This window comes from Echiichthys vipera, assembly GCF_963691815.1.
Source record: "Echiichthys vipera genome assembly, chromosome: 11".
Taxonomy (NCBI): Eukaryota; Metazoa; Chordata; class Actinopteri; order Perciformes; family Trachinidae; genus Echiichthys; species Echiichthys vipera.
In genome coordinates, this window is record NC_139836.1 from 8225629 (window position 1) to 8250333 (window position 24705).

At 42.1% G+C, this 24705-nt stretch overlaps 1 protein-coding gene across 1 annotated transcript in view; it reads right to left on the reverse strand.

Annotated features, from left to right (window-relative positions):
* The window catches only part of ttc7a (tetratricopeptide repeat domain 7A), a gene marked incomplete at its 5' end in the record, with an annotated part of 56884 nt that extends 32280 nt beyond the window's left edge, over positions 1-24604 (reverse strand). The window contains 13 exons of the mRNA XM_083923372.1: positions 761-878; positions 4606-4710; positions 5670-5753; positions 8030-8167; positions 8470-8533; positions 11073-11242; positions 11748-11826; positions 13322-13446; positions 14312-14442; positions 20535-20703; positions 20871-21034; positions 23424-23613; positions 24548-24604. Coding sequence (XP_083779498.1) covers positions 761-878; positions 4606-4710; positions 5670-5753; positions 8030-8167; positions 8470-8533; positions 11073-11242; positions 11748-11826; positions 13322-13446; positions 14312-14442; positions 20535-20703; positions 20871-21034; positions 23424-23613; positions 24548-24604 — 1594 coding nt within the window. The remainder of the gene's footprint in view (positions 1-760; positions 879-4605; positions 4711-5669; positions 5754-8029; positions 8168-8469; positions 8534-11072; positions 11243-11747; positions 11827-13321; positions 13447-14311; positions 14443-20534; positions 20704-20870; positions 21035-23423; positions 23614-24547) is intronic.
* Between the last annotated feature and the right edge of the window lie 101 nt (positions 24605-24705).

The following is a 24705-nucleotide window of genomic DNA, read 5'->3' on the forward strand; positions in this document are numbered from 1 at the left end:
TTACTGCCTGTGGTCATTAAACTATACAACACATCCCTAAGAGAGTCTGTCACCTCCTCTCTGTGATTCAGACTCAACCACAGACAATCTTTGAACTTGTATATATTTCACTACTGTAAATAGTCATTTCTGTCAATTTCAATTTGAGTTTTTTCATAATATGTTGTTTGTTTATCTGGAATTTTGTAACAAAAATAATTTCCCCCTGGGATTATTAAAGTTTTTCTGTTTCTGATTCTGTATGTAGTATAGCTATGACATCCCAACCGTACACGGAGTCCTGACTGCTCGTTTAAAGGCACAGTTTCTGAATACTTCTGAATACGGGTGTGCATTTCGAAAGGGATTGAGCATTTTGATGCTTTACAGTATTTACATAGCATCTCAGCAGACATTTAGCATATAGACAACATATAGCAGCAGGCAGAATAGCTACATGATGCTAACTTTTACCCTTAAAACAGAGGGTTGTATATATGTGAAACTTAGTGAAGTGACCCTAGTGAATGTGTTTATCGCGTGTGTTTAAAACGGGGATATAGGTCGACAGGTTGATAATAAGAAGTTGGTTTAGCTAGCTAGCTCATAGATACTTGGCTAATTGAGGTTGGTGTTTAGCTGGTCATTCTACCCCATTTCAGCTCACTCCAGGTTAGGACTAGTGATAGAGCCTAAAATTTAAAGAAATGAGAACAAACTAGTTTGTAACAATATTCTCAGTATACAGTATTTGTCTATTTGTTGGTTTGTGTGTCTTTACCATCAGACGCTTGTAAACTGCAACAGAGTCCCAGGGACAGGTAGGCCCGAGGTAGAAGTTCTGCAGCTTCTTCCCCCATAGACACCACAGTCCGCGACAAGGCCTCAGCCTCCTTGAACTGGACTCACACACACACACACACACACACACACACACACACACACACACACACACACACACACACACACACACACACACACACACACACACACACACACACACACACACACACACACAGAGACCATCAATAACCTATCATATGAAAGAAATAAATCACTAAGGACCACACCAAACTGCGCTGTATGCGGGACCTGCAACATCCTCTCAAACGTGTGTGTGTGTGAGAGGGAACAACTTTGCTGCAATGTGGCGTAAATGTGGTTAAGGTGCAGCAGGGGATGGAGTATTGATGGCTGAGCCAGGCGTGAGGACAGTCTGAGTAGATTCAAGGACAACGAAGAGTTTGCCGAAGGACACGCACGCAAATGTACATACTGTACACGCTCGCCCACACACACACACACACACACACACACACACACACACACACACACACACACACACACACACACACACACACGTAGATTGCAGGTGGCGTGCGTCCGTGCCGAAGTGCTCTGAGCTGACGAGAAAGTGTGTCACTCTGTTTGAGGTATGGCTGGTGGCGGGCGGGTGTAGGGGGTAAAGTTTTTGACGGCACGCCAGCGAAACAGCGACCCAACTGCTCTTCCACCATCCTCCCCCTCCTCTTCTTCAACCCTTCATCCTCCTCTTCTGCTCTGCTCTCCTTCTCTCTCTCTCTCTCTCTGAATCCAGCCCTTGCAAGTTCAAAGCCTGCACACAATAGCCAGTCATTTAAACGCGCATCCCAACCAGGCACATCTTTTGGAGGATTAAGTTTATTTTTTCTCCCTTGAATGGTGCGAAAGAAGTACACTTCGCTGTTATCGGGTGAAAACCTTGCATGTGAAACTGCTCTTCAGGAATTTATAAAAGCAGCTTTGCTTTCAGATCGCCAGTCGTGCAGTTTGTACTGCTGTCATGAGTTTCAGTCCTTTTTCCTATACATGTGTAGGAGCTCTCTGAAAACCTGAAAATATATGAAGAAATTGTTATGAAATTGTGGTCAGGTCTGTAGGCTAGTGGGCCGCATAATAATAAATGCTCTAGCTCGACACTAGTCGAGACTGTCCAGTCTGAGGGTGGATAATGGTGGCCCATTTATGTAATGCCCCACTGCACTATGGCCATAGTGTCCCATTGTGATTAAGGCTGTAAGCTCCTTAGTCTCCAGCCTGCCATGATCTCCAGCCACTGACAGATGTGCTCTCTTCATTTGCCCCTGTTAGCTCCTCTTTTCTAATCTCTGACCCCTTTCTCTCTCTTTTTCTCTCTCTGTCTCTCTCTGTCTCTCCCACCCTCACACTCACTCATCCTCCCTCTCTCCCTCCACCCTAAATACCTCTGTTGATGCGACTTTCTCCCTCCTGCCCAGATCATGAACAGCAGGACTATCCAAGCTGGCCAGGCTCACGGTGATGCCTCTCTGCCTGAGTGACCACAGTGTCAGTCATGAAACATTAGCGTCACAAAGTGCTGCTTTATTATGGCTCTCTACGTACACACTTGGAATTCTATAAAGATGTTGGCCTTGTAGTGCAGACTTCTATCACAAAACCTCACCTTTCAGCTTCTAATTTTATGAGTGTTCGAAGTGGCTGGGGGGGGGGGCAGGTGAATGAAATGAACATGCATGGATAACAGAACCTATTATCCCCGATACTGCGTGCAAATATCTTTTTAGCAGGCATAATGTTTACCATGTTCCCCTTATCTTTGTTTGGCATGTTAGCATGGTAACATTTGTTAATTAGTACTAAACACAAAGTCCGTCTGGTGCTGATAAAAATTAGCCAAGGCTAATTCTAGCACATGTACATGTTGGACTCAAGTGCTTGTGTTAATTAATTTGCATTGTCCATTCTTAGATAAATAATTATAAACATCTTATTAGTTCTAGAGGTCATAAAACATATTAGACAAATCTTTTGCCTTGGTGATAGCATTGATAAAAAGTGAAAGGATCGCCTAAGATATTACAAGTCAATGAGGGGGGCGTGACTATGTGTACCAACTTCTATGGCCAAGTTCACCGCCAAGGGGTGGACTGAACCAGGCCCGGAGTGGCTAATCGGGAGGACCGGGACAGTTCCCGGTGGGCCGGTCTGACTTTTGGGCCGCGAGGGCCGGTGTTCAATTATTATTTTTATTTATTTTGTGCCGGTGTTCAGTCATGGCACTGAGTGGAGTGGGTATCACGTGTAGGCTGTTACCGCTGTCGCTGGCCATATCAGGGAGCTGGCGGTCTGTTAGATCATGCCAATGAAACTGGGACGCGGATGCAGCCTGATGTAACGTACGTGTCGTGCACTAGTCCGCACACTTCAGTGGTGTTTGCCTAGCTCCATCCACAGATGTACAAGGAAAATAATAACCCAAAATGGACAATAAAAAGAGCAAGGGTGGCGCAGAAAAAGCGAGGATTAAAAAGAGAAAAGTTATGTTTTACTTTGAATAACAAACTTGTGCAATACTTATCTTATTCTTTGTTCATGTTTAAATCTAAATGTTTGTGAAATCTAAGTTCTGATTATGTTATTACAGATTATTACCTTTTATTATTTTTCAAATTTAATATGTAATATTTTATTTATTCTTTTTATAATTAGTTGAAAAGGATGTTGTGTTGCAAAGAATAATGGTGGAGATGTGCACTCATATATAAATAAATCCCCATTGTGAAGCAACCATTACTTTCACTGAATTGGAATTCTTTTAGAAAAAATACACGGAATTACAAGGCTTTAGAGAACAGTGCACTATTGTATGCTTAACATGTAAAGTTATAATTACATTATTTTAATATAATAGGTCGTGATCTAAAGTGGGCCGGTCTGAGGTATGAAACTCCAGGGCTGAAAATGAGTCCCACTCCGGCCCTGGACTGAACCACTTGGAAAGGACCGTCAATCCTGGCCCTAGAGCAAAGCTAAAACTGAGTAAATATGAGACAAAATTTGGAAAATTAAACTTGTACTTTCTGTTTTAGAATTTAGTTTTGTACAGTAATAATCTCATGACCCCTTGTGGTTCTCCTGATCCACATGTTTGGAATCACTGCTTTAAAGGTTGATGCACATGACTTAAGTTTAAGCAACAATTGTTTATTTTGAAGAGGTGAAGAGGGGAAAGTGTCTAAGATTTCACAAGAAAAAATAAACCAGCAGCAATAACTATTTTATCTTATCATTTTGATCATCTAAGGACCCCTTAGAATTAACTACCAACCCCCTTATGTGGACGTAAACATGTCTTTGGACTGTGGGAGGAAGCCGGAGAACCCGGAGAGAACCCACGCAGACACGAGGAGAACATGCAAACTCCACACAGAAGGGCCCCTGCCCGGATTCGAACCAGGAACCCTGTTGCTGTGAGGGCTAACCACCACATCAACATGCTGCCCTGGTGACTGTTTCTACTCTCTAAATAGAGGAGTTAGCATGAGCAGCAAAAGCCACCACACGGCTGAACAGACAGGGAAAACCGGTCCACCTACAGAAGCTCACCCATAGTTCAAAGGTATCACTGCACTAAATCTTCTAAATCAAACATCAGCAGCACTAAAAACATAAAAATATATTCATAGGTCATCATTCTAATGTCTGTACATGGCTCAGAATCACAGACCTGACTCTTAATTGCATGCGCATGTATTTGAGTCTAGGCATGTGTGTATGAAGTATTCTGTATACGTATGCGTATGTGAATGTCTTGTGTGTATTCACCCAGTGCAGTTGACCAATGCAGACTTTAGCAGCCAATAGGGGCAGTGAGGGGTCCTCTGGTCTCATCCTGGCACACTCTTTAAATACAGACACAGCACCAACCCCCTGGAAGGAACACACACACACACACACACACACACACATACACACACACACACACATACGACAAATGTCACTGTTGTGATCCATGCGCACGTAGCAGCCAGTTATCAAACATCCACAGATGACATGGATCGCTTTTAAGCGAGTGTATCAAACACACATCAAGTGTCCTTACACAGCCCTAATAGACCCATTTAGACACACAGTCACTTAATACATGTAGGTCAATCATTAATGGACCACATGCACGTGCACACACACACGCACACGCATGTGCACATGCACACACACACACAAACACACACACACACACCCCACTGGCCCTAAATAGAAGCGGATCTGACGACACTGAGGCGGCCCCTTCTCCTTCTAGGGAACAGCCTATTTCTAGAGCTCTCCATTGATCTGCACTGTCACTTTATCCTGCAACCCAGATCAATTTTTATGTCACACACATGAGCGCACACACACTGAGGGAGAGAGAGAGAGAGAGAGAGAGAAAGAGAGGATTGTAAGTTATTCCAGCTACCTTTGACAACTCCCATTTGAAGAATGTCATGTTTTGTTTGTTTTACAATATAAGAATATCTTATTTAGCAGCAAATGGATTCAATGGTATTTCCCAATCATTTCAAGTTGTTTGTTGCAATAGCAGATGGGAGTCCATGAAGGACAATACTAGATGGTTTAGACTAATAAGGTGGTTGAGTGCCCTTTTGGTGTACTTTTATTTCAGTGAATGTACTGGCCAATATTCCACTTGTCCACATCAAATAAAACTCGACCCATGTGCTCCTCCAAGTAGACTGCACACTTATCTGTGAGTAAAATGTGTTGCACGTCTGCACATGAGAGCGAGCAGTGTGCAGGACAGAGGTATGGCAGAAGATGGATGTCGCCTTCGGGCATGGTGTAGTGTGTGTGAGGGGCTGTTGCTGGTGTATAAGGAGAAATGAGCTCACCTTCCCCGCTGCCATGAGTGACAGGCCCAGCTGGTGCCAGAGGTGAAATTCATTGAATGAGAACTTCATGGCTCGCTCTAGGCACTGCGAGGAGAAATGCAAACACACAAATATGTTTTAGTGATGTAATTCATACAAGTGGAACGTGTATGTACAGGCTCAGGCCAGAGTCTGGCCGGGTAAACCAAGACTGAGCCTAACAAAAAGATGTAAAATGTGTGAAAATTGTGCTCAAACTGTCAGCCATTAGGAGACCAATCAGGAAAGCAGGGAGAGGAACATTACACCCCCCCCCCCCCCCCCCATTTTCATAGTCACTAAACTGAATGGCCACTCTTCTTCACTCCATTTTTCCAGCTTGAAATGACTGTCAGTCACCACTCACCACCCACTCAGCGCTGTTTCAGTACATAATGATGTGATTGATGTGTGTGTGGTCGAGCAGAGGATGGCGTGGAGTGCCGCTCAGTCAGATGTTGTCAGTCACACACAAGTGAGCTAAACCAGCAAACAAGTCAGCCTAATATTCTGATTAAATAATGTGCACTTAATGTAGAGAAGTAGAGAGGCTGCTGGCCATTTAACACACGGACAGATATGTCCCGCTGTACAGAGTACACATCACTAATTGTATTACTCCAGATTCTTTCTATTTCTGAATGAACTAAACTGAGTATCAACAAACAGGAATACTTCAAGTCTGCTATTATGAAACGGCAACTGCTGCTACATACGTAACGGTACTGACCCTTGTTAACCCTGTTAAACCAGGCACCCCTCACATAACAAATCCCAGTTTAACCCCTGGTTAGAGGGTTAATATGCATAACTCGGGTTCAGACAAATTGGGATGAAGGAAACAGAAACCTTCCACTAGATACTTAAGCACCCTGACACAACTACTGCTTAGTGTAAGTATAATTGATCACTAGGCTTCTACTCCACTCCATGTTCAGAGGGAACATTTTAGTCCAACACATTTACAGCAACTGTATATTACCATTTGTATACTCCTTACGTTGCAATATTTAAAAAAAATATATATATAATGCATTTTCCTGGTCCAATAACACACAGGTAAACAAACAGTAAATAAATAAATGAACAAACAGGTCTGTCTACAGCTAGCTAACATGCTCAAACAGGGTCATCCCTATGTTCCCTGGTTAAATACAAAGCAGGGAACATAGGACCTGAGGAACCAAGGTACGTTCCCACTAAAACTAACAATGCTAATGTTGATGCTTAGCAGTTAGCTATGTACGTTTCTATGTTAGCATGCCAAATTAGCTGATTAGCAATAAACATGAATTACAGCTGATGGACTGGTGTCTTTTTGCACATATGTTTTTCATAAACCGAAGAATTGAATAAATACAAATGCTGCCCTGATGGGATCTCCATACTGGATCTGAATATATTTAAAAGTCATGGCAAAGTGGTGGAGCAAGTGACTGACAGTGCCATCCCTGGAGCCATGCTGCAAGCTAAAAGTGTCTCTACCTCAACCAGCTACTTACACATTAATGCACCCGTAATATTAATGCAATAATTTAACATATATAATAAGGTGCATCTGATGTGTAAAATGTATTTTGAATGCAGAACTTTTAGTCCTTATGGAATATTTTGCCATTAGCTCATTTATTTCTTCCAAAATGTAGAATCCTTGATTTGTTTTTCTTATACAGCCTCCAGTATTTTTTTTAAAATGATGTTTAAATGTATTCATCTGCATAATCAAACCTTATAATAATACTATGATAGTCCTATGTGACATTAGAATCAGAACTTGCTGCAGACACCTCATGGATGGATTAATGCTTCAGCAGGTCTGTAATCAATCAATGTGAATCTTATTCATCACATCAGAGATGGATGGCACTGACAGGATGACATCGAACTCCTAATAAATGGCCCATACTGGCCTCATATATCAGCAAACTGATCCACTGTGGGACTACCCCAGTGTGTGTGAGTGTGTGTGAGTGTGTGGCCCTCCTTATAAGATGACTGATGTTATCTATGAATCAGTCAGACAGGTGGACCAACCTAATTTTAGACAACTCCCCTAACCTCCGCCTCCACGTCTTCCTACATCTGGGTAGAGGTCACATTAGGGAGGTAACAGAGTTTGTAAGAAAATGAGAAAATGGAGGAGGATATACTGAAAGAAAACCTGGAGGAGGAAGCAGAAAAAGACCCACAATCCCCTTGTTCAAAGTGATACGGACATTCATTAGGAAGTTTTGCAAAGGCAAAGCTCTCACTAACACATCTCATCTCTCACGCTTTTACTCTCCTCCCCTCAGACCTACAGTGTGGAGTGTGTGTCCCTGTTAATGTGTGTGTCTGCACACCTCAGAAAGCATGCCATACTGCCCCCTCCTGGCCATGCCGATGGTGAGCAGGTCATAGACGGAGGTGGCATCCTGCAGGCTGACCTGACGAGCTTCTGCCTGGTCTGGCAGACGACTGATCACCGCCTCGCCGCTGGCCTGGACGAACAGAACGATGCTGAGTGAGGAAGAAGAGGAAGGAAGGAAGAAGAAGGGGAAGCTAAGGAAGGGGGAGGTGGCTATACTGATGGTATCAGCAGAAAGTTCTCCTGTGTATATTCCTTTTTGGGGTTTGGAAGGTAAACAGGCTGAAAATCTGGAGTGTAAAGTAAATATAGAGAAAGAAGAGTGTGTGTGTGTATGTGTGTGTGTGTGTGTGTGTGTGTGTGTGTGTGTGTGTGTGTGTGTGTGTGTGTGTGTGTGTGTGTGTGTGTGTGTGTGTGTGTGTGTGAATGTCTCACCATGGACTCTGTGATGAGCAGCAGCAACACAGCCTCCTCCACCACGTCCTGAGGACAGAAGCAACTGCCAGGACACAGACACAGGAAATAGTACCGACAACAGGAAGTCTATCCCTCAAACAAAACACACACGGACACACACACGGACACACACACACACACACACACACACACACACACACACACACACACACACACACACACACACTAGTCCAAAGGTAGAATGCCAGATTGTTAGGAGTGTCCGATTTCTGTCTCACTTGTGGTGCTGTAACACAACACGGGCCACCCTGGGTGTATCACTACACAGCACTATCTCAGATGTCAAACACGCACACACTGGCCCCTTCATTTCTTCCATCTCTACCTTTCCAATCCCTCTCATTCGTCACTTTCTTTGCCTCTCCTCCCTCTCTGCCCGGCTCTGTGGACACATTTACCAGACACCATCGTGGCCTTTTCAAAGGAGGCAACTGATGACAAAAGCCACGAACAATACTCAAGTACAGCTATTCCTCAGGGTGAAGTCTCCTGTTCCTACTCTCCTTCTAATCTCAGACATGGATTTAGATCTTCACTTCTGATAGTGTGGGCAGGATTAGTCATGTGGTGGTGACTAAGTACGGCTCGCAGGGCCTGAGCACAGCGCAGGATCCCTGCTACGAGGCAAATGCAGAAACGAGGCAACAAAACGTTGGTAGAGTTTAGTGTGCTCATGCAGATAACACGTTCGTCATGTAAAGACTGTGCAATGCATTCCCATCCCTTGTGAAATGTACTTTTTATGTCATGTTATGTTGCGGTATGTGACTTTACGATACATTATTTTGTTGTGTTATGCTGTTATGCTAGTTATGTTATGCTCGTTATCTTAGGTTACGTCACTTTATGATATGATATGTTCTGTCATGCTATGCTATGCTGAAATGTGCAATAAATTGGCTTCATATCAGCGAAAGTCAAAAAAGTACTAAAAGATCTCTGAAAAAGCAGAAAAGTTCTTGGCTCTATTTGCAAGGGAAACAAGAGCTGGAGGAACTGAGAAGCTACGTAAGGATCTTGTCAGATTTTGACTCCGCCTCATTTCATCTTACTGAAAAGGGGCATGTATGTGACGTTGGGGGGAGGGAGATACGTCCATCTGGCTGACGTTTACCTCTGAGGAGAAGTGAGGGCCAGCAGCTAGCTGTCACTCAAGAGGCCACGCCCCTAATTAGCAATGTAACTAATAATATAACTTTAACCTCCTATAACAAACTAGTCTGGTAGAAAAAAATTCACCCCCCTCAGTGTTGTCATGGAGATATGATCTAAACATACAGACTAGAATGTTTTTTTTGTACCAGGCCTTAATTAGGTTTAATGATGCTGTAAAAAGGGCCTGTTTAATATGGGGGTCAATGAGAAACTGCTCTATTATGAAACCTGCCCCTAATGAACACTTGGAAAACTGCAGTTTTTGGCACTTCCTTATTGGATCAACCAGGAAATCGCTGCGGTGTGGGCTTGGTTAAAACATGAATGAAAAAAGACTCCCAATTAAATTCATCTTCTAGATTTTCCAGACAATTCTGATAATGAAGTCCTTTTGTAGGGTTTGTGATGCTCAAAAAAATCCTCCATTGATTTACAGACATGTTTCGACATGCAAGTCTATAGGAGAGGTACTTTTTGGGCCCAATGGCATAATTAAATAATTGACAAACCCAGACGTTATAATTCCAACGTTTGGCCATCTTGTCAAATAAAGCTTTAAAGCCCGGTGCACTTCCTAGGGGTCTGGATTCAACATAAACCCCTCACCAAATCATGTCATGGCATGTTGTTCTACGTCATGTCATGCCTTATTATGTTATGTTGTTATGCTGTATTCTGGTATATGTTGTGATATGTTATGCCATTAACTGTACTTTTAAGTACTCTTAATACATTTAAAAAAATAATAATTTAAGTACTATTATATTACTTTAAACATGAACTGTAAGGACAGTTCCAGTTCTCTGCACAGTCACAGGAATTATGGGTGTATAGCATTTGTTTTCTGTGTCTTCATGTGAGGACAGTTCTAGACCACATTGACAAGAAGAACAGAGGTGTGTGATATTCGGGAGTGCTGGGATCCCTCACCTCGAATGACCCATTGTAAACTGGTAGCCTATATTTGAGTATTCTCCGGGGAAGTCTGTTACCTGACTTTCCTTGTGAAAGGGCGTACTTTTACTTTGTAGAGATGTGACTCAGATTCACACCTCCCTGATGATGACTCATAGTCTTTAGTACAAAAAAAAACACTTGAACAAAGAGAATTGGCGCCAACAGCAAGTGCGACAGTTGAGGATAGTATCTTGCAAAAAAGTGATACCACATTGGGTGAAAGTACAACTTCGACAAAGGAAAATACCTCCTAGAGATAACTGCTGTGGGCACAATAGTGAGTTGACACAAAGGAGTAACAAAACAAAATCCCCGGAGGCATCCAGCATCTTACATGGTGCACCAATTGCAGCGAGTGCACTGACAGTTGAATGGCATGGGTGAGAGAAAGGGGATGAAAACAGGCAAGATGAAACACAGGTTGCAGCATAGAAATGAAACAAACAAACCAGTCAGTGCTGTAACGTTGAGGTGGTTTAACAGTGGGGTAGACGGCGTCTTTGGAGGCTGCAGCTCCCTCTCTGTGGAGCCAGGCTGAAGGTGGCGGGCCCAGCGGGGGCCAGTAGCTGTCCTCACTCACGGAGCCCAGCAGGACCTCTGCTAGCTTCTTTGCTGCAGACTAGGAGGAAAACCACAATGTATTAATCCAGTCTTTAAGTCATGATGTAACGCCCTTTCAAAGTTCTATTTCCAAGACTCATATTTATATAACGCCGCAGTGCTGTGTTCCCCATTGTCTGAACCGATGAAAGGGTGTCTCACTGAGGAAAGAAGTGATCGAAAAAGGCTCACAGGTTCGCCCATTGTTAGTTTTGTTCGACGGAGTGTTTAGACATGGAAATAGTATTTTGAAAGGGTGTTAAATCAGACCAAATGTGGAGTACTGCAAATTCTGGGTAGATTATGACTTATTTAGTTTTAGTCCTTAAATGCCTGCTGGATTTAATTGATTAAAATGCATAAGGTATAGCTACACTATCGAGTAATAAATGCTCGTCGGCTAGCAATGCAAACTACAGCAACTGTGTGTGTGTGTGTGTGTGTGTGTGTGTGTGTGTGTGTGTGTGTGTGTGTGTGTGTGTGTGTGCGTACGTGTGCGTGTGTGTGTGTGTGTGACACCTTACCTTCCTGAAGCTCTGAGACCCTCTTGACTCCACCACCCTGAGCACCCTACGCAGTTGGTGAGCACCCTGAGCTAGATGACTAATGGCACACACACACGCACACACACACACACACACACACACACACACACACACACACACACACACACACACACACACACACACACACACACACACACACACACACACACACACACACACACACAGTAGGCGTTTATCCGTTTAATGTATAGGTTGTGAACATCGAAAGAATCAATATGCAGAAGGAGCTAGCTAGTTTTATTGTGGACAAAAGATCTAATAACACTGTTAATATCATATTATTGACACATGTACAGACTGATAAGAGCAGTGATGCTACAAATGATGGTACAAATGTTAAAAGGGGATATGCTACTTGCTGGACTGTTGTAATAGACTGCATTCGTTTCAGCACGGTGGTCAAACGCTACTTTGCTTTGGTGAGCCCAAGAGCAACACTGACATCTGCTGGTCACAATTCACAAATGCTTCTCAGTTAGACCCAAATGGGGCTTAAAAGCTTTTCCTTGATTTCTTCTCCTGATCACTTTCTAAAACAGATGAAAAAGCCCAAGGTTCCCTCCTTCACAGTCAAGGCTGAATAAGCAAAGACAGGCAGAAGACATTAATCACTGTGCATAACCAGTGATGTAATGAAAACACAGGTAGATAAACTAGAATGGACCTTTTCAAAGATGTGAACATAAATATTCCAAAACAGTCCTAGTTTATTTCCTGTTACAGTGAATGTGAACGACATCAGCTGATAGGAAGTTACCAAGGACCAAGGCTGTTGCCTAGCAATGAAATTCCGTTGAAAGGGTCTTTAGGAACAGGCGGTCCAGTTGGTAATTATATCAGGCCAACAACCAACTATATAGCAAAAATCCGTTTAAATAGATACATTCTTTTATTTACCCAGATGAGAAGTTATATTTGGTTGCTTTGGTAACATTGGAGCGTTTCCAGTCGTTGGTATTTTATCATCACTAAGTGTGATTACTTTTTTTGCTGCCTGCCATCGTTCCACTCTTGAAAATCAAGTATAATTATTTTTGAGCCCTTTTAACGGACAGGCAAACGATTTACAGAGAAGGCAGACGCTGTCCATGTGTTGTATGCATGTAGGACAGAAGTATTTAGATCCTTTACTGAAGTAAAAATACTAATACCACACTGGAAAATAGTCCATTACAAGAAATAGTACCCCTGTGAGTGTATATTATTACTACACTATTAAGGAATTAGATTAATATTACTCATGCATTGTTTTAGCATCTTTTTTTTGTAGTTGGTTAAGGTGAAGCTAAGCTAGCTTTTAACTATTTTATATTGGATAACTAATCGTTATCTTCATTAATCTGCTGGTTGTTTTCTTGTTTAACCCGTTTACGATGTAAATCATAGTTACAATTAAACAGAACTGAAAGTGACACCTTCAAATGTCCCATTTTGTCTGGCCAACTGTCCAAACCGCAAATGAATTCTGTTAAGTGCAATTTAAGACAAAGAGAAGGCTGAAGCTGTGATTGTCCTAGTGTTGGTGGACTTACCCCCTCTGCAGCAGACAAAGGTAAGCACTCTGTAAGGAAGCCTGTAGGAAGTAGCCCAGGTCCATGTCCACAGGTGGAAGAAGTAGACTGCCTTTGGCTGTCTTTGTGTGGGGGGTTGTTACCGTCTGAAAATACACGCCCACAAAGTCAATTTTCACTGTATTTAATCCTTTGTAGCTTAAATTATTTTGTTTTTTATCTTAAAACTATTACTCCAGAATACTGCACAGAATGAAATCAAGTCATGGTCACCCGCTGTAATGTAGATAACTGTAGAAAAGTATACAAAATACTACAATACAAGTAAAAGTTCTACATTCAAAACCTCTCTTAATTGTGGCAACAAAAAGGACAGCGTCAAAATAAAATGTATTCACTATGTAGAATGGCCCATTATTATACTGGATCATTACTATTCATGCATTAATATGTAAACAGTACTGACATGTCCATTAGGTGGAGCTAATTATAACTACTCTATTATCTTTTGAACAGTTGAATCCATAACAATGCATCATACTTTATGAGCTGCCATGTGTCTTGTATTTAAAGTCTCACTGAGAAGTAACTAGCAACTTATGCTGTGAAATGTATGAAGTAGAAGCAAAGTATTTAAATTTCCATGTACTGGTACAATGAGAATAAAGACAGTTCATTCATTCAATTCATTCATTTAGTTACATTAAATGGAAATACAAGGAATGTACAAGTACCTTAAATATGGTACATACAGAACCACTCAATGTAACTAAATAGTAAACTTTGTGTTGGGAAATGTTAAAAAAATCAAATACAGTGAAATAAACAGTGCAGGGAACAGGTGAATAGAAAAAAATACAAACTATATTGACAGAGCATAAATTGTAAACTCAGACCTCCATGCGGAAACACAGATACATTTCTATTCATGTTCATGTTAGTGACTCTAAGCGAAAACACACTGAAAACATGCACTCATGTCACGCAGACTCTGCATATATAAAAATCCACCTTATCCAGCTCCTGCAGGTAGGACAGAGAGGCGTCACAGGCCCTGAGATAACAGGACAGACTCTCCTCCTCCCTCTCTGACAGACGCACACGAGACCCTGCAGAAACTGTCTGGTGGTCTAGAGACAGACCTGAAACACAAGGAGACGCCATTAGACCACCGACAAACTGCTGGGGAACTGACTTTTCTGCTGGCTGCAGCAGGCGATGCAATGAACGCACAAGATACAGAATATCGTGTGCAAAATACTTTACAGTCAGAATCAGAATCAGAAATACTTGAATAATCCCAGGGGGGAATTATTTTCATTGCAAACTCCAGCTATACAAACAACAATATTATGCAGGTAACATATATTTGGAAAAACAGAAATCTAAAACAATATATATATCCTACCGTATATATTCTATACAGTATATATATAAAATATCAAATTACAATAGTAATATATACAGATCCAAAGTACTGTAAGAATGTGTGTAATGAACAACGCACATACGCTCTAAAAAATAAGGGGGATGCCTTCCAGAGGATATGGGAACCGTTTATGGACCTCTGACACTATTATACCATAATAGGGTTTGACATGCCTACATAACATCCACAAGGATGAAAGGTGAACTGTGACCATGGACTGATTTGATTTGATTTGCTGTATTTTGTTGTTGTTATTGTTTTTCTGGCTGTTTGTTTTTCTTCCCTTATTTTTTTTTTGTTTGATTGTCTGTTATGTCACTTAAATGTAAAAAAATATGTAAAAAATAAATAAAAAGATAATTTAAAAAAAAAAAAAAGAATGTGTGTAATAAAAGACCATTCATAATTAGTTAGAAGTAGCATGTGATTGAAAATATCTGTGTTTGTATGATTGAAAAGTAAAGGAATGAATCAAGTGTCTTATCTGAAATATCAAAATAAATGAGAAGAAAAAAAATTAAAAAAAGGTCAGACGGATATTGGATTTTGGACACCAAGACCAACACAGATTTTAGAGGGGAGACATGTAAAGACATGATAGGGTGATGGATATAGTGCATTTTTCTTTTTAAGTCATCGAAGAACATATATAATGGAACCAGTAGATACTGGTATGTCTGTGAAACTCAACTCAACTCGACTTCATTTGCTGCAACAAAGTGCCGTACATGAAAAGTCCTGTGGCAATAAGCAATAAATCAATAAATCAATGAATCACATGATAACTTTGAATGAGCTCGATAACTAACTTTTAATGAGCTCGATAACTTTACCATTTCTATTTCTCGGTTTTTCTGGTGTCCCTCTATCAAAGAGACCGGAGGACAAGAGGACCCCTGGCGTTACCCAGAGTGCAGCAGGAGAGCCCTGTGAGGAGCAAGTTAGAGGACGTGCTAGTTGAGATTTGGAGGTATAGAAACAAAGATGGTTGGTTTCAAAGCCGAATTCCACAGCTGACGTGTGGGAGCACTTCGGGTTCAAACCGAATGAGCGCGGTGGACCACTTCACTTGAGCGAGCCGCTGTGTCGCATTTGTTGTAAGACAGTAGCAACTAAATGCACCAATGTGTTAAAACAGACGATTTTATTTATTGTGTTTGGTTGTTTTGTTTATTTATTTTGGATATTTAAAATGTTTTAGTGTTAAATATTCACACCAAGGATAAAAGAGGGGTTTAAGACTAGTTATAATAATGGACAGTGAAGAGGCCTGTCGAATGTGCAAGGTTAGGGTGTTCCATAATGTTGGAAAATAATGGGAAAATAGGAATTATTTTACAAAATTGATATTGCATTCATTGCAAATACATCAGAAAAAAACTGACTTTAGGCTTGAAATTGAACTGGACGTAGCTCTGTTTAATAAAAAATGAACATCTCAAGTTAAGTTTGAAAGATGTTGCTTGTACCCCAAAGAACATCCATAAGATGAACACAGAAAATGGCCTTTTATGCGAGCTCGACCCGCCTCATTCAGGGTAGTCGACCATAGTGGAAACGCACCTACTCTCCCTTGTTTTGGGAATCTATGGTTGAAATGTTATCCTGTGCATGAACTATGATATACTGCTCAATCCTATGTTTATCAGGTATTAATAAACAAGACATGTGGCGTTCACATGATAAAATATGTCTTAATCTTGCACTATTGGCAGCCAGGAAGTGCATTACTCACTCCACTATTCCACCAACTCCATTTTGATTTCAAAATCACACTACATTACTCTATACCATCAGAATTTATTTTAAACGTCTGTCATGTATTTCCCCCATGTTCTCAGCACACCGTGCTGTGCAGATGGACGCGCTGCACATGCATGAATATACAGTAGAGGAAGAAGTGAGCAGGGCGGTCCTGCTCCAGATGTGCTTCAGCGGTCTTATTGGTACAAATAAACGGAGCGAGCAGGAACATTTCTAGACTGCAGGGGGCCAGTGACGGACAGCCGCCTCAGGCCAGACGCCAGGCCTAATCAAATAAGCAGACAGCTGCGGATAGACAGGACATCATCATCCAAATATTCACATCTGACTTCATTCCCACAACAATACACAATATGCTCACAAAAAAACCATGGGAAGGAATGATGCAACCCCCAAAGGATCTGATCTGTTTTCTCTCGTAGCCTGTGGGAGTCCAACATTATCCACTGTGACTATCATTCAGCGGGTTTCAAAACAATCAAAGGACATCAAAATGTTACAGTTACTGTAATTAAAGTCTCCAGAGTTTCAAGAGCATGAGGTCATGTCCGATTATCAGGAAACAGGGAGTATAATGACATGATGATGATTGTGAGCGTAACTAGATTATCCAGAGCTCAAAGGACTACAGACAGGGTAATGTTGTGTGGATGTGACCTTTGACATTTAATGACGCTGCTGTTCAATGTGTCAAACTAGATCAAATACTTCTGATCGTGTGTGACTGAAAAAAAAAGCACATTTTAAAAGTGACCCTAAAATAAACTGCTATATTAAAAGTGCATTTTTGGACTGCAGACAGCTCATGAGCATGTGTGACCGTGAGTAACAGTAAACGTTTCCTCGACATATGACTCACAATCGTCGGGTTTTGAAAACAGCATCTGTATATAAATCTGCCAGTTGCATTTAATCTGTTCCTGGAAAGGTTTTATGTTGCTACTTGACTCTGAATCTATCCTATTTTAGACGTGGTGTATGTGCGTAGTTTGATACGAGAAAGATGTTTTCATGTTTCATATTTTAAAGGAACGGATGGAGTAAACGCCCTTTTAAGGATTTGAATGTGGAAACCTTTTCGCAGACACACTCATTATTGTTCCAAGTAGACTATAAGTCTTAATACATGTCTGGAGGGGACCTTTAAAGGGAAACTACGCCCATTAAACAAATTCATACATGTTAATCTTATGGTCTGAGACAGTCCGAAAATATTAGTACTGTTCCATCGATAATGACTTGGGAAAGATGTTCAGCTCATTCTCATTTAAAGGGCGTCAAATACTGACGCTTTGTCACAGACACTTTATGTTCAATACTGATGCACATGGCACACTTGGATGTCTGTATGAGATGCCCCCGGCTGTAAACCCATTTGTGCCAGGATTTGACTTCAGAGTGGGTGCTCAAGACTGAGTCTAGAGCAAATCAAGACCAAGTCAAGACTGAGTCCAGAGCAAATCAAGACCAAGTCAAGACTGAGTCCAGAGCAAATCAAGACCAAGTCAAGACTGAGTCCAGAGCAAATCAAGACCAGGTCAAGACTGAGTCCAGAGCAAATAAATACCCAAGTCAAGACTGAGTCCAGAGCAAATCAAGACCAGGTCAAGACTGAGTCCAGAGCAAATCAAGACCAAGTCAAGACTGAGTCCAGAGCAAGTCAAGACCAAGTCAAGACTGAGTTCAGAGCAAATCAAGACCAAGTCAAGACTGAGTCTAGATTAAGTCTAGATTAAGGAATTAAGACGGAACTATAAACAAGACTGATCTGTATTTTTTTAGAATTTAGGCAACGTTCTGAACAGCTCTCCATGACCAATTCTCAATATCTGAGTCCAAGACAATTCAGACACCAACGAGGCACAGGACAAAGACAAGCGCAAGACTTCTGGACTCAAGTACTGCAGCCCCGTAAGAGCGACAAGATCTGCAAAAAGAGGATGTTGGGTTGATGGATGGGTCCAACAAACACGAGACTTTCACCCACGCATTTGACCACGCTTCATGTCCCATTCGTTTCCCACGTGTCACTGTAGTTTCGTTACAGACTTTTTATTTTAACCCCACCCATAATCTTTCCCTTACCCTAACACCAAATGGTTTTGCTGGCTAAAGCTAGCCAAGTAGTATTTGTTTGAATTGACAATATTAACATGTTTAAAACAGCCAGCGTAGTGCAGCGTCACAGGGCTACCCAGTGCATTGACGAGTGACAGGGAATGTTGGGGAGCTGACAACACTGGAATAGAATAAAGCTAGAAAGAAAACAAACCAAATCAGTCTCAGCTACCTGATGACATCACACATGTAAGACTTACTCCTCTGCTTTCAGGCTTTGAGAGAGAGAGAGAGAGAGAGAGAGTAGCTAATGTTCACACATATTGATTGAATGTTCCTGGAGAGGCAGCTCGAAAGAAAACACAAAGGTCATCCGTGTGCACCAAATTTTCACATTTCCCTTTCACATCATCAGTGTCATCCGCGAGCTGAGGTTCAGACTCGGACAAAAACACTGTTTGTGGGGGTTAGTGACACAACTATCTGTCCAATCAAGCTGATGTTTTCCAGCCGTGCTAGATTCATTTTTACACAGATTGGATTTCATCTTTCCGCCCCCCTCCCTTCCACTTCCAAACCCCATACAAGGTCATTGTGATAACTCCTAGCAAAAGGATTAGGAATGGGATCATCAAGGAAATGTAGCTGTTCGGTCTAGCCTGTGGTGTTTGTCAGGGAAACACGCCAGTCCTCAGTGCTGCCTCCGCTTACTTAAGACTCAGGCTGACAGGTAGGAGATATGCTGTAAACGTAAACTGTGCAGCACTAGTATTGTGGCTGTCCAAATAGTCTGAAATCCCAGTGACAGTTAACACAAGGCTCCAGTTTATTTTTACATTCAGTGCTTCTCACCAGAATGCATTGTGTACCAAACCGGCCCAGACAAACGTGTTGACCTAAAACAGTAGCAAAGTCAAGTTATATTGCTGCTGGCGTTGCTCCTGCTAGTATTTCTAAAAATTTAAACTGAAGCTAATTGTTTATTGGTTCAACGACAATTAGCGCAGTGTATTCAAGACCAAACCGCAAGTAGAGTAGTAGTAGTAGTAGTAAGTGTTCTACCCATGACTGAAATGTTCATACAGTGGTTTTTAACCAGTTTACAGTGATCCCTTTAATGTCTGCCACTGGGAGAACCCTAAGACGACAGTAAGGCTTTCTATTTTCAATTCCATCTGAGAAAACTCCCAGTTAAGTCACCAATGGTTCCTGGGGGATTTATATCTTGAAACAGAATATAAATAGAATGAAGCGCTATATAAATTCTCATCCTTCAGTTTGTTACAAGATCAAAAGATGAACAACATTGTTTTGCTTTCGCTGCAGTTCTTTCTGGTCGTTAAGAGGATCTCTGGTTGTGACCATGTATGCAGATCTCTTTAGGAGTATAATGTTTTTATTACCGACTGTAATGATGAAAAAAAACTATGAAAGTACAACCCAGCTGTGGGAATTTCTATTTCATTATACCAGTGAGCGATCCAAGCAGTTCATTTGATCGACTCTATGGTACGAACGAAGGGAACCAAGTCGTACTTGGAAGTCGTTCTTTGTATGGTTGTGTCCAAATCACTGCCTCCAAACACACCAAACACTCTTTTATCAATGCTATTTATTTCACAGATGCATTGATATTCACAGTTAAAAAGTAACCCCCCCCCCCCCCCCCTCAAAAAAACACATGGCACTTGAAAGTCGTTCTTTGCATCATAGTGCTCAAATTTCCTCTCCCGCCCTAGATCTGCTTTACTAGGTTCATGCTCGCTGGAGCACTTTGCAGCACTTCCACCTCCTTCAATCACAAAATACACTCTTTAACTAACACTTTTATATAACATGCGCGACACACGTAAATATTAACCCCCGTCCCACCAAAAAAAGCATTTAAAAAAGCCGCTCTTTTGACCAGCTTTATGAAAGGAGCGGAGCCATGAGATCCAGCTCCTGTCAAAGATTACTAAAATCTCCAGAGGTGTCAGGTACCTTTAATGACAAAAGCCTCGGCCAGCAGGCGGAGGTGGTAGGTTGGCTGCTCGTCTCGCGTCAGCTCCTCCAGTCCCACCCTGGCGCACATTCCCTGGGCGTCCCGGTAGCGACCCTGCACATAGTGCACTTTGGCCATCATCAGCAGAGCCTCGTTCAAGTACCTTGGCTGGAGGACAAGAGGAAATAAACTGTTTGGCAATAACTGACACAAAGGGAGATTTGTATAAAAAAAAATAGGCTTCCTGTGCTCTGTGCCATAATGGTTTCAGTCCTTTGCTTAGATAAAGAAAGGGAATCTATAGGGTGACCTGAAGGAACCCAGAAATGACTGACTGTTAGGCGGCCTCGGCTGAGGACGGTGTTGAGGAGGCTTTTGGCCCGGCACAGTTTGGGCTGGGTCTTGTCCATCAAAGGTGTGGAGCGCCGTAATAGGTCCATGTTTTCCTGCAGGCACTCCTCCAGCAGCACCTCGGCCATCAGCAGCATCCCGTAGTCATCTAGGGCGGTGGGATTGAACGAGTAAAAAGTAAAGTGAGTTGGTTGGAGAAGGTCTGAGCTCAGGGTCGCAGGTCATTTGTTTCTGTGGCCAAAGCAAACGTCACAGTCCATTAAAAACAGCATTTCCCTCCTAGCACAGGGAGAGGAGTTCATGGAGTGTATTTAGAAGCTGCGGTTTCCATTTCACGTATACTTTCCTTAAACATTGTAATCACATATGTACTACATTCCACCTACACTGAAGATATGTACGTTTACTTATACTCTGTTCTGACCGAGTCCAGCAAACCTCTGTTTTTGTGTACACACACACACACTCGATTAAAGGCTTCCTGTTTAGCTTTTTTATTCTGTTTGTGTGTGCCGTGACGCCAGCTCTCTGAGCAGTGTTTATGTGCTGATATACTTGACATATTTGCCGGTTAGTTTTATCAGCACAGCCAAGGCTATCAGTGAGGGGAAGGTGAGGGATAAACAGCAGGACGTGTCTCAGCCCATAACTACTGCAGCAAGGGTAATTGAATGATTTCACATTAGTTGGGGCCTAGTATAGATTTTGGAAAGAGTCTGTGTTGCAATAAGTAACCAAGAGGTTAGAATAGTTCCGGGAGTCATTTTGTGGTTCATTGTTGCAGCACCAAACAGCAAGCAGACACAGATAGAGACTGGAGAGCTTAATGCAACGTTTAGCAGCTAAAGAGCCAGATATTTCCTTCAAGAGCCGGTGGAGACTGAAACAGAGTTTAAAGGAGAGTGAATATTGGACAAAAATGACTAAAAATAAAACTAAATGCTCCGTAAGCGCTGAGTGTCCTCCCAAATTCCTAGGACAAATACAGAGGATTGACATGTATGACCTCAGTATCCTAAATGGTGTCTCCGAATTGGTGTATTTGCCACTAGGACATTTGTTTTCTCCTCATGAGATCATTTGTGGTGCACAATATCAGCCTACGGTAGAAATCTTGCTCTTTGAGTTTTGACTGACATCAAATTAGACAATCACAACTTCATCACATCGGACTCTGAATGAAGTATAATACTTCAAACAACAAGAAAGCTAAGAATGCAGAGTGCACCATCTGTGGCTGCTTTGTAATATTTCACAGGGTGGATTTTTAGGAAGTTGGATTCCTTATCATTCTTTATTACACTGCAGTGAGGTTCCTCTTTAATCCAAAACTACCTCTGCTGGGGCACTACGCCATGCATGCACACACTCACTGTCAGATCAGCTAATGTGAACCATGTGCGCATGCAGTAATACCACATTGATTTAACCCTTCAGTGCATGTGCAGGCAGGGGAAAAGTGCTGGTCACCACTATCAGCCAGTCATGGGCACAATAACAGCAGACTTACAGTCAAGTCACCTGAACCCGTATTTACTCTGCTAAGATGAGAAGTGGAGGCAGGTGCATTAGCGACTTAGCAAAGTAATGCTTTATGAGGCACACGGTGATAAGTGTGTTTGCATTTCTTTGAGCACATGTACAGTGTGGAAGGATTTCAAGGGTAAAGGAAAATCTGGTTTTGCATAAGATATCTACACGTGGTACCAGGTGGGTCTGTCCTGTGTGAGGATTGTCAACAATTACCTTCTGATCACGTACACGCTCTTCCACTGTGTGTACTGTAAACTTCCAGGGAGTGACATGTGATTGTTGGAGCCATCCAGTAACCATTCTCTGACCCCTGGACTGAGCCAGTAGGACAGATGTAGACAACTTATTATTAGGGCCCGAGCACCGACCGTCAGTGAGGGACCTATTAAAACTGAAACGTTTCTTCTTATTATTATTATCATTATAATTATTATCGTTTTTATGTCAAATGATTTGCCTTTTTGAGCCTTTATCATGTTCAAAAAGTCCCCAAACTTCACACAAAATTCAAGTTCTTATTATTATTTAGGAAATACATCTGCTGGGGAAAGTTTTAAGCACAATCACCTGTTTTATCTTGTTCAGAGTCCAAAGTCCACCTTGGGTACAGCTCAACCCATGCACAGCAAAACATTTCCACCTTTGGCGAATAATAAGTCTTATATATATTTTTTTTTTCTTTTTACAAATGAGCTGGACAATTATGCAAATAGTTTGAGACAGTAAATCCTCATAGTTCCGAGTGTAAATCGACTCATTTCAAATAATCTTCATCAAGGTTTTTCTTACAACTCTGGAAACAACCTGCTATAAACTTCCCTTAAAACAAGTGGAATTCAAACAGCTTTGGACACTTATTTACAGGAGGCAGGAGTTCAACCTGATTCTTATGAAACACTGTGACTTTTTTTTTGCAGAATGCAGATCAGAGTGGTCAAAAGAGCCAGGAAGCGACAGGAGATAGGCTCCCTCCACCTCAACCCCCCCAGGTGTAAACCACTCACCGTCCTCGTGGATCCGCGCAGCCTTCATCTGTTCGAGGATCATCGGGATCTTGTCCCACTGGCACTCGGCCCGGTAGCGCTCCAGCTCCGCTTCCAGGCGCACTTGGGTGAAGGAGATCCGGGATGCCATCGCCGCTCTGTCCCGGTGGTGGTGACTGTACTCGCCGGACACAATGGGAGTAACTGCAGACTACCAGGAGAAATAAATGTGTAATCTTTGAGTGCGGAGGGGTGGAGTGTTGGTAACTACAGTCGCACTGGGTCACCAAACGCATAATCCACAGCGCACAAGGAAATACTGCGTGGATGTGCTTCATTTATAAGATGCTATTGTTATTATAGGAACTAATGAATACATTTATAGTAAGTCTTAGTCGTCATTTAACAAGAAAATATATACTATTCAGAAAGTAAACTGCCAATTTGCAGCACTTTATAATCCATACTTGTTACAATACCATTACGCATTTAAATGGTCCTGTCTGGCATTGTTTAATGCATTAATGACTCCTGTTAATAAAGGTTTATTTCTTATGAGTGTGGTATTTTGAGAGGGCTTGATCTGTAGCTGTTGGAAGTAAAAGGGAAGGGTGTCCTGCTCTAAACAGTCATGTCCTTAATCTTTCCTGTTAACACTTTAACTGGATCAGGAAGGGCTTAATGCTTAGAAAGCTGCACTCTTCTGCAGCAAAGGGGGGCATCCAAAAGGGTGCAAGCATATAAGGTTCTGTTTTGTTTCTTTTTAACAGTGTCCTTTCCAAAAGTAGTTCATTGGGGGGAAAAATCAATTTGTAATTGCTTGGCTTGCTCTCTGAGCTGGGTTCAGCAGCATTGGCAGGCTGACACTGGCTACCCTCCTGGCTCAGTTACAACACAGTACATCTGTCAGCTATTGCACTGCGACATGTAGGCTAATTACACTGTATCAAGGTTGCACAAACAAGAGAGAACTATCTTTGCTCCAGTGGTCTTAAAGGGGGGGAACTGTGAACAAGTTGAGGTTAAAGGAAAAATTGAACAATGATCATTAACCTATCATCCACAGCATAGGGTGTAAATACACGGGGAGACAACACTGACTACCGAGGGCGGCTATATCAGCTACTTTATGACATAAAAAGAACCTCAAGCCTCCTGAACAGAGCTTTAGCGGCGTCATTTTCCCTCTGGAAACTTGACATCTGCGCGACACAAACGGGCGCTTCTCCTCCCTCTCAGCCACCTCCAGCACACGGCGCGCTGCACGTTTGAGCGCCTGCTTCACTCCCCCTGCTGACCTAAT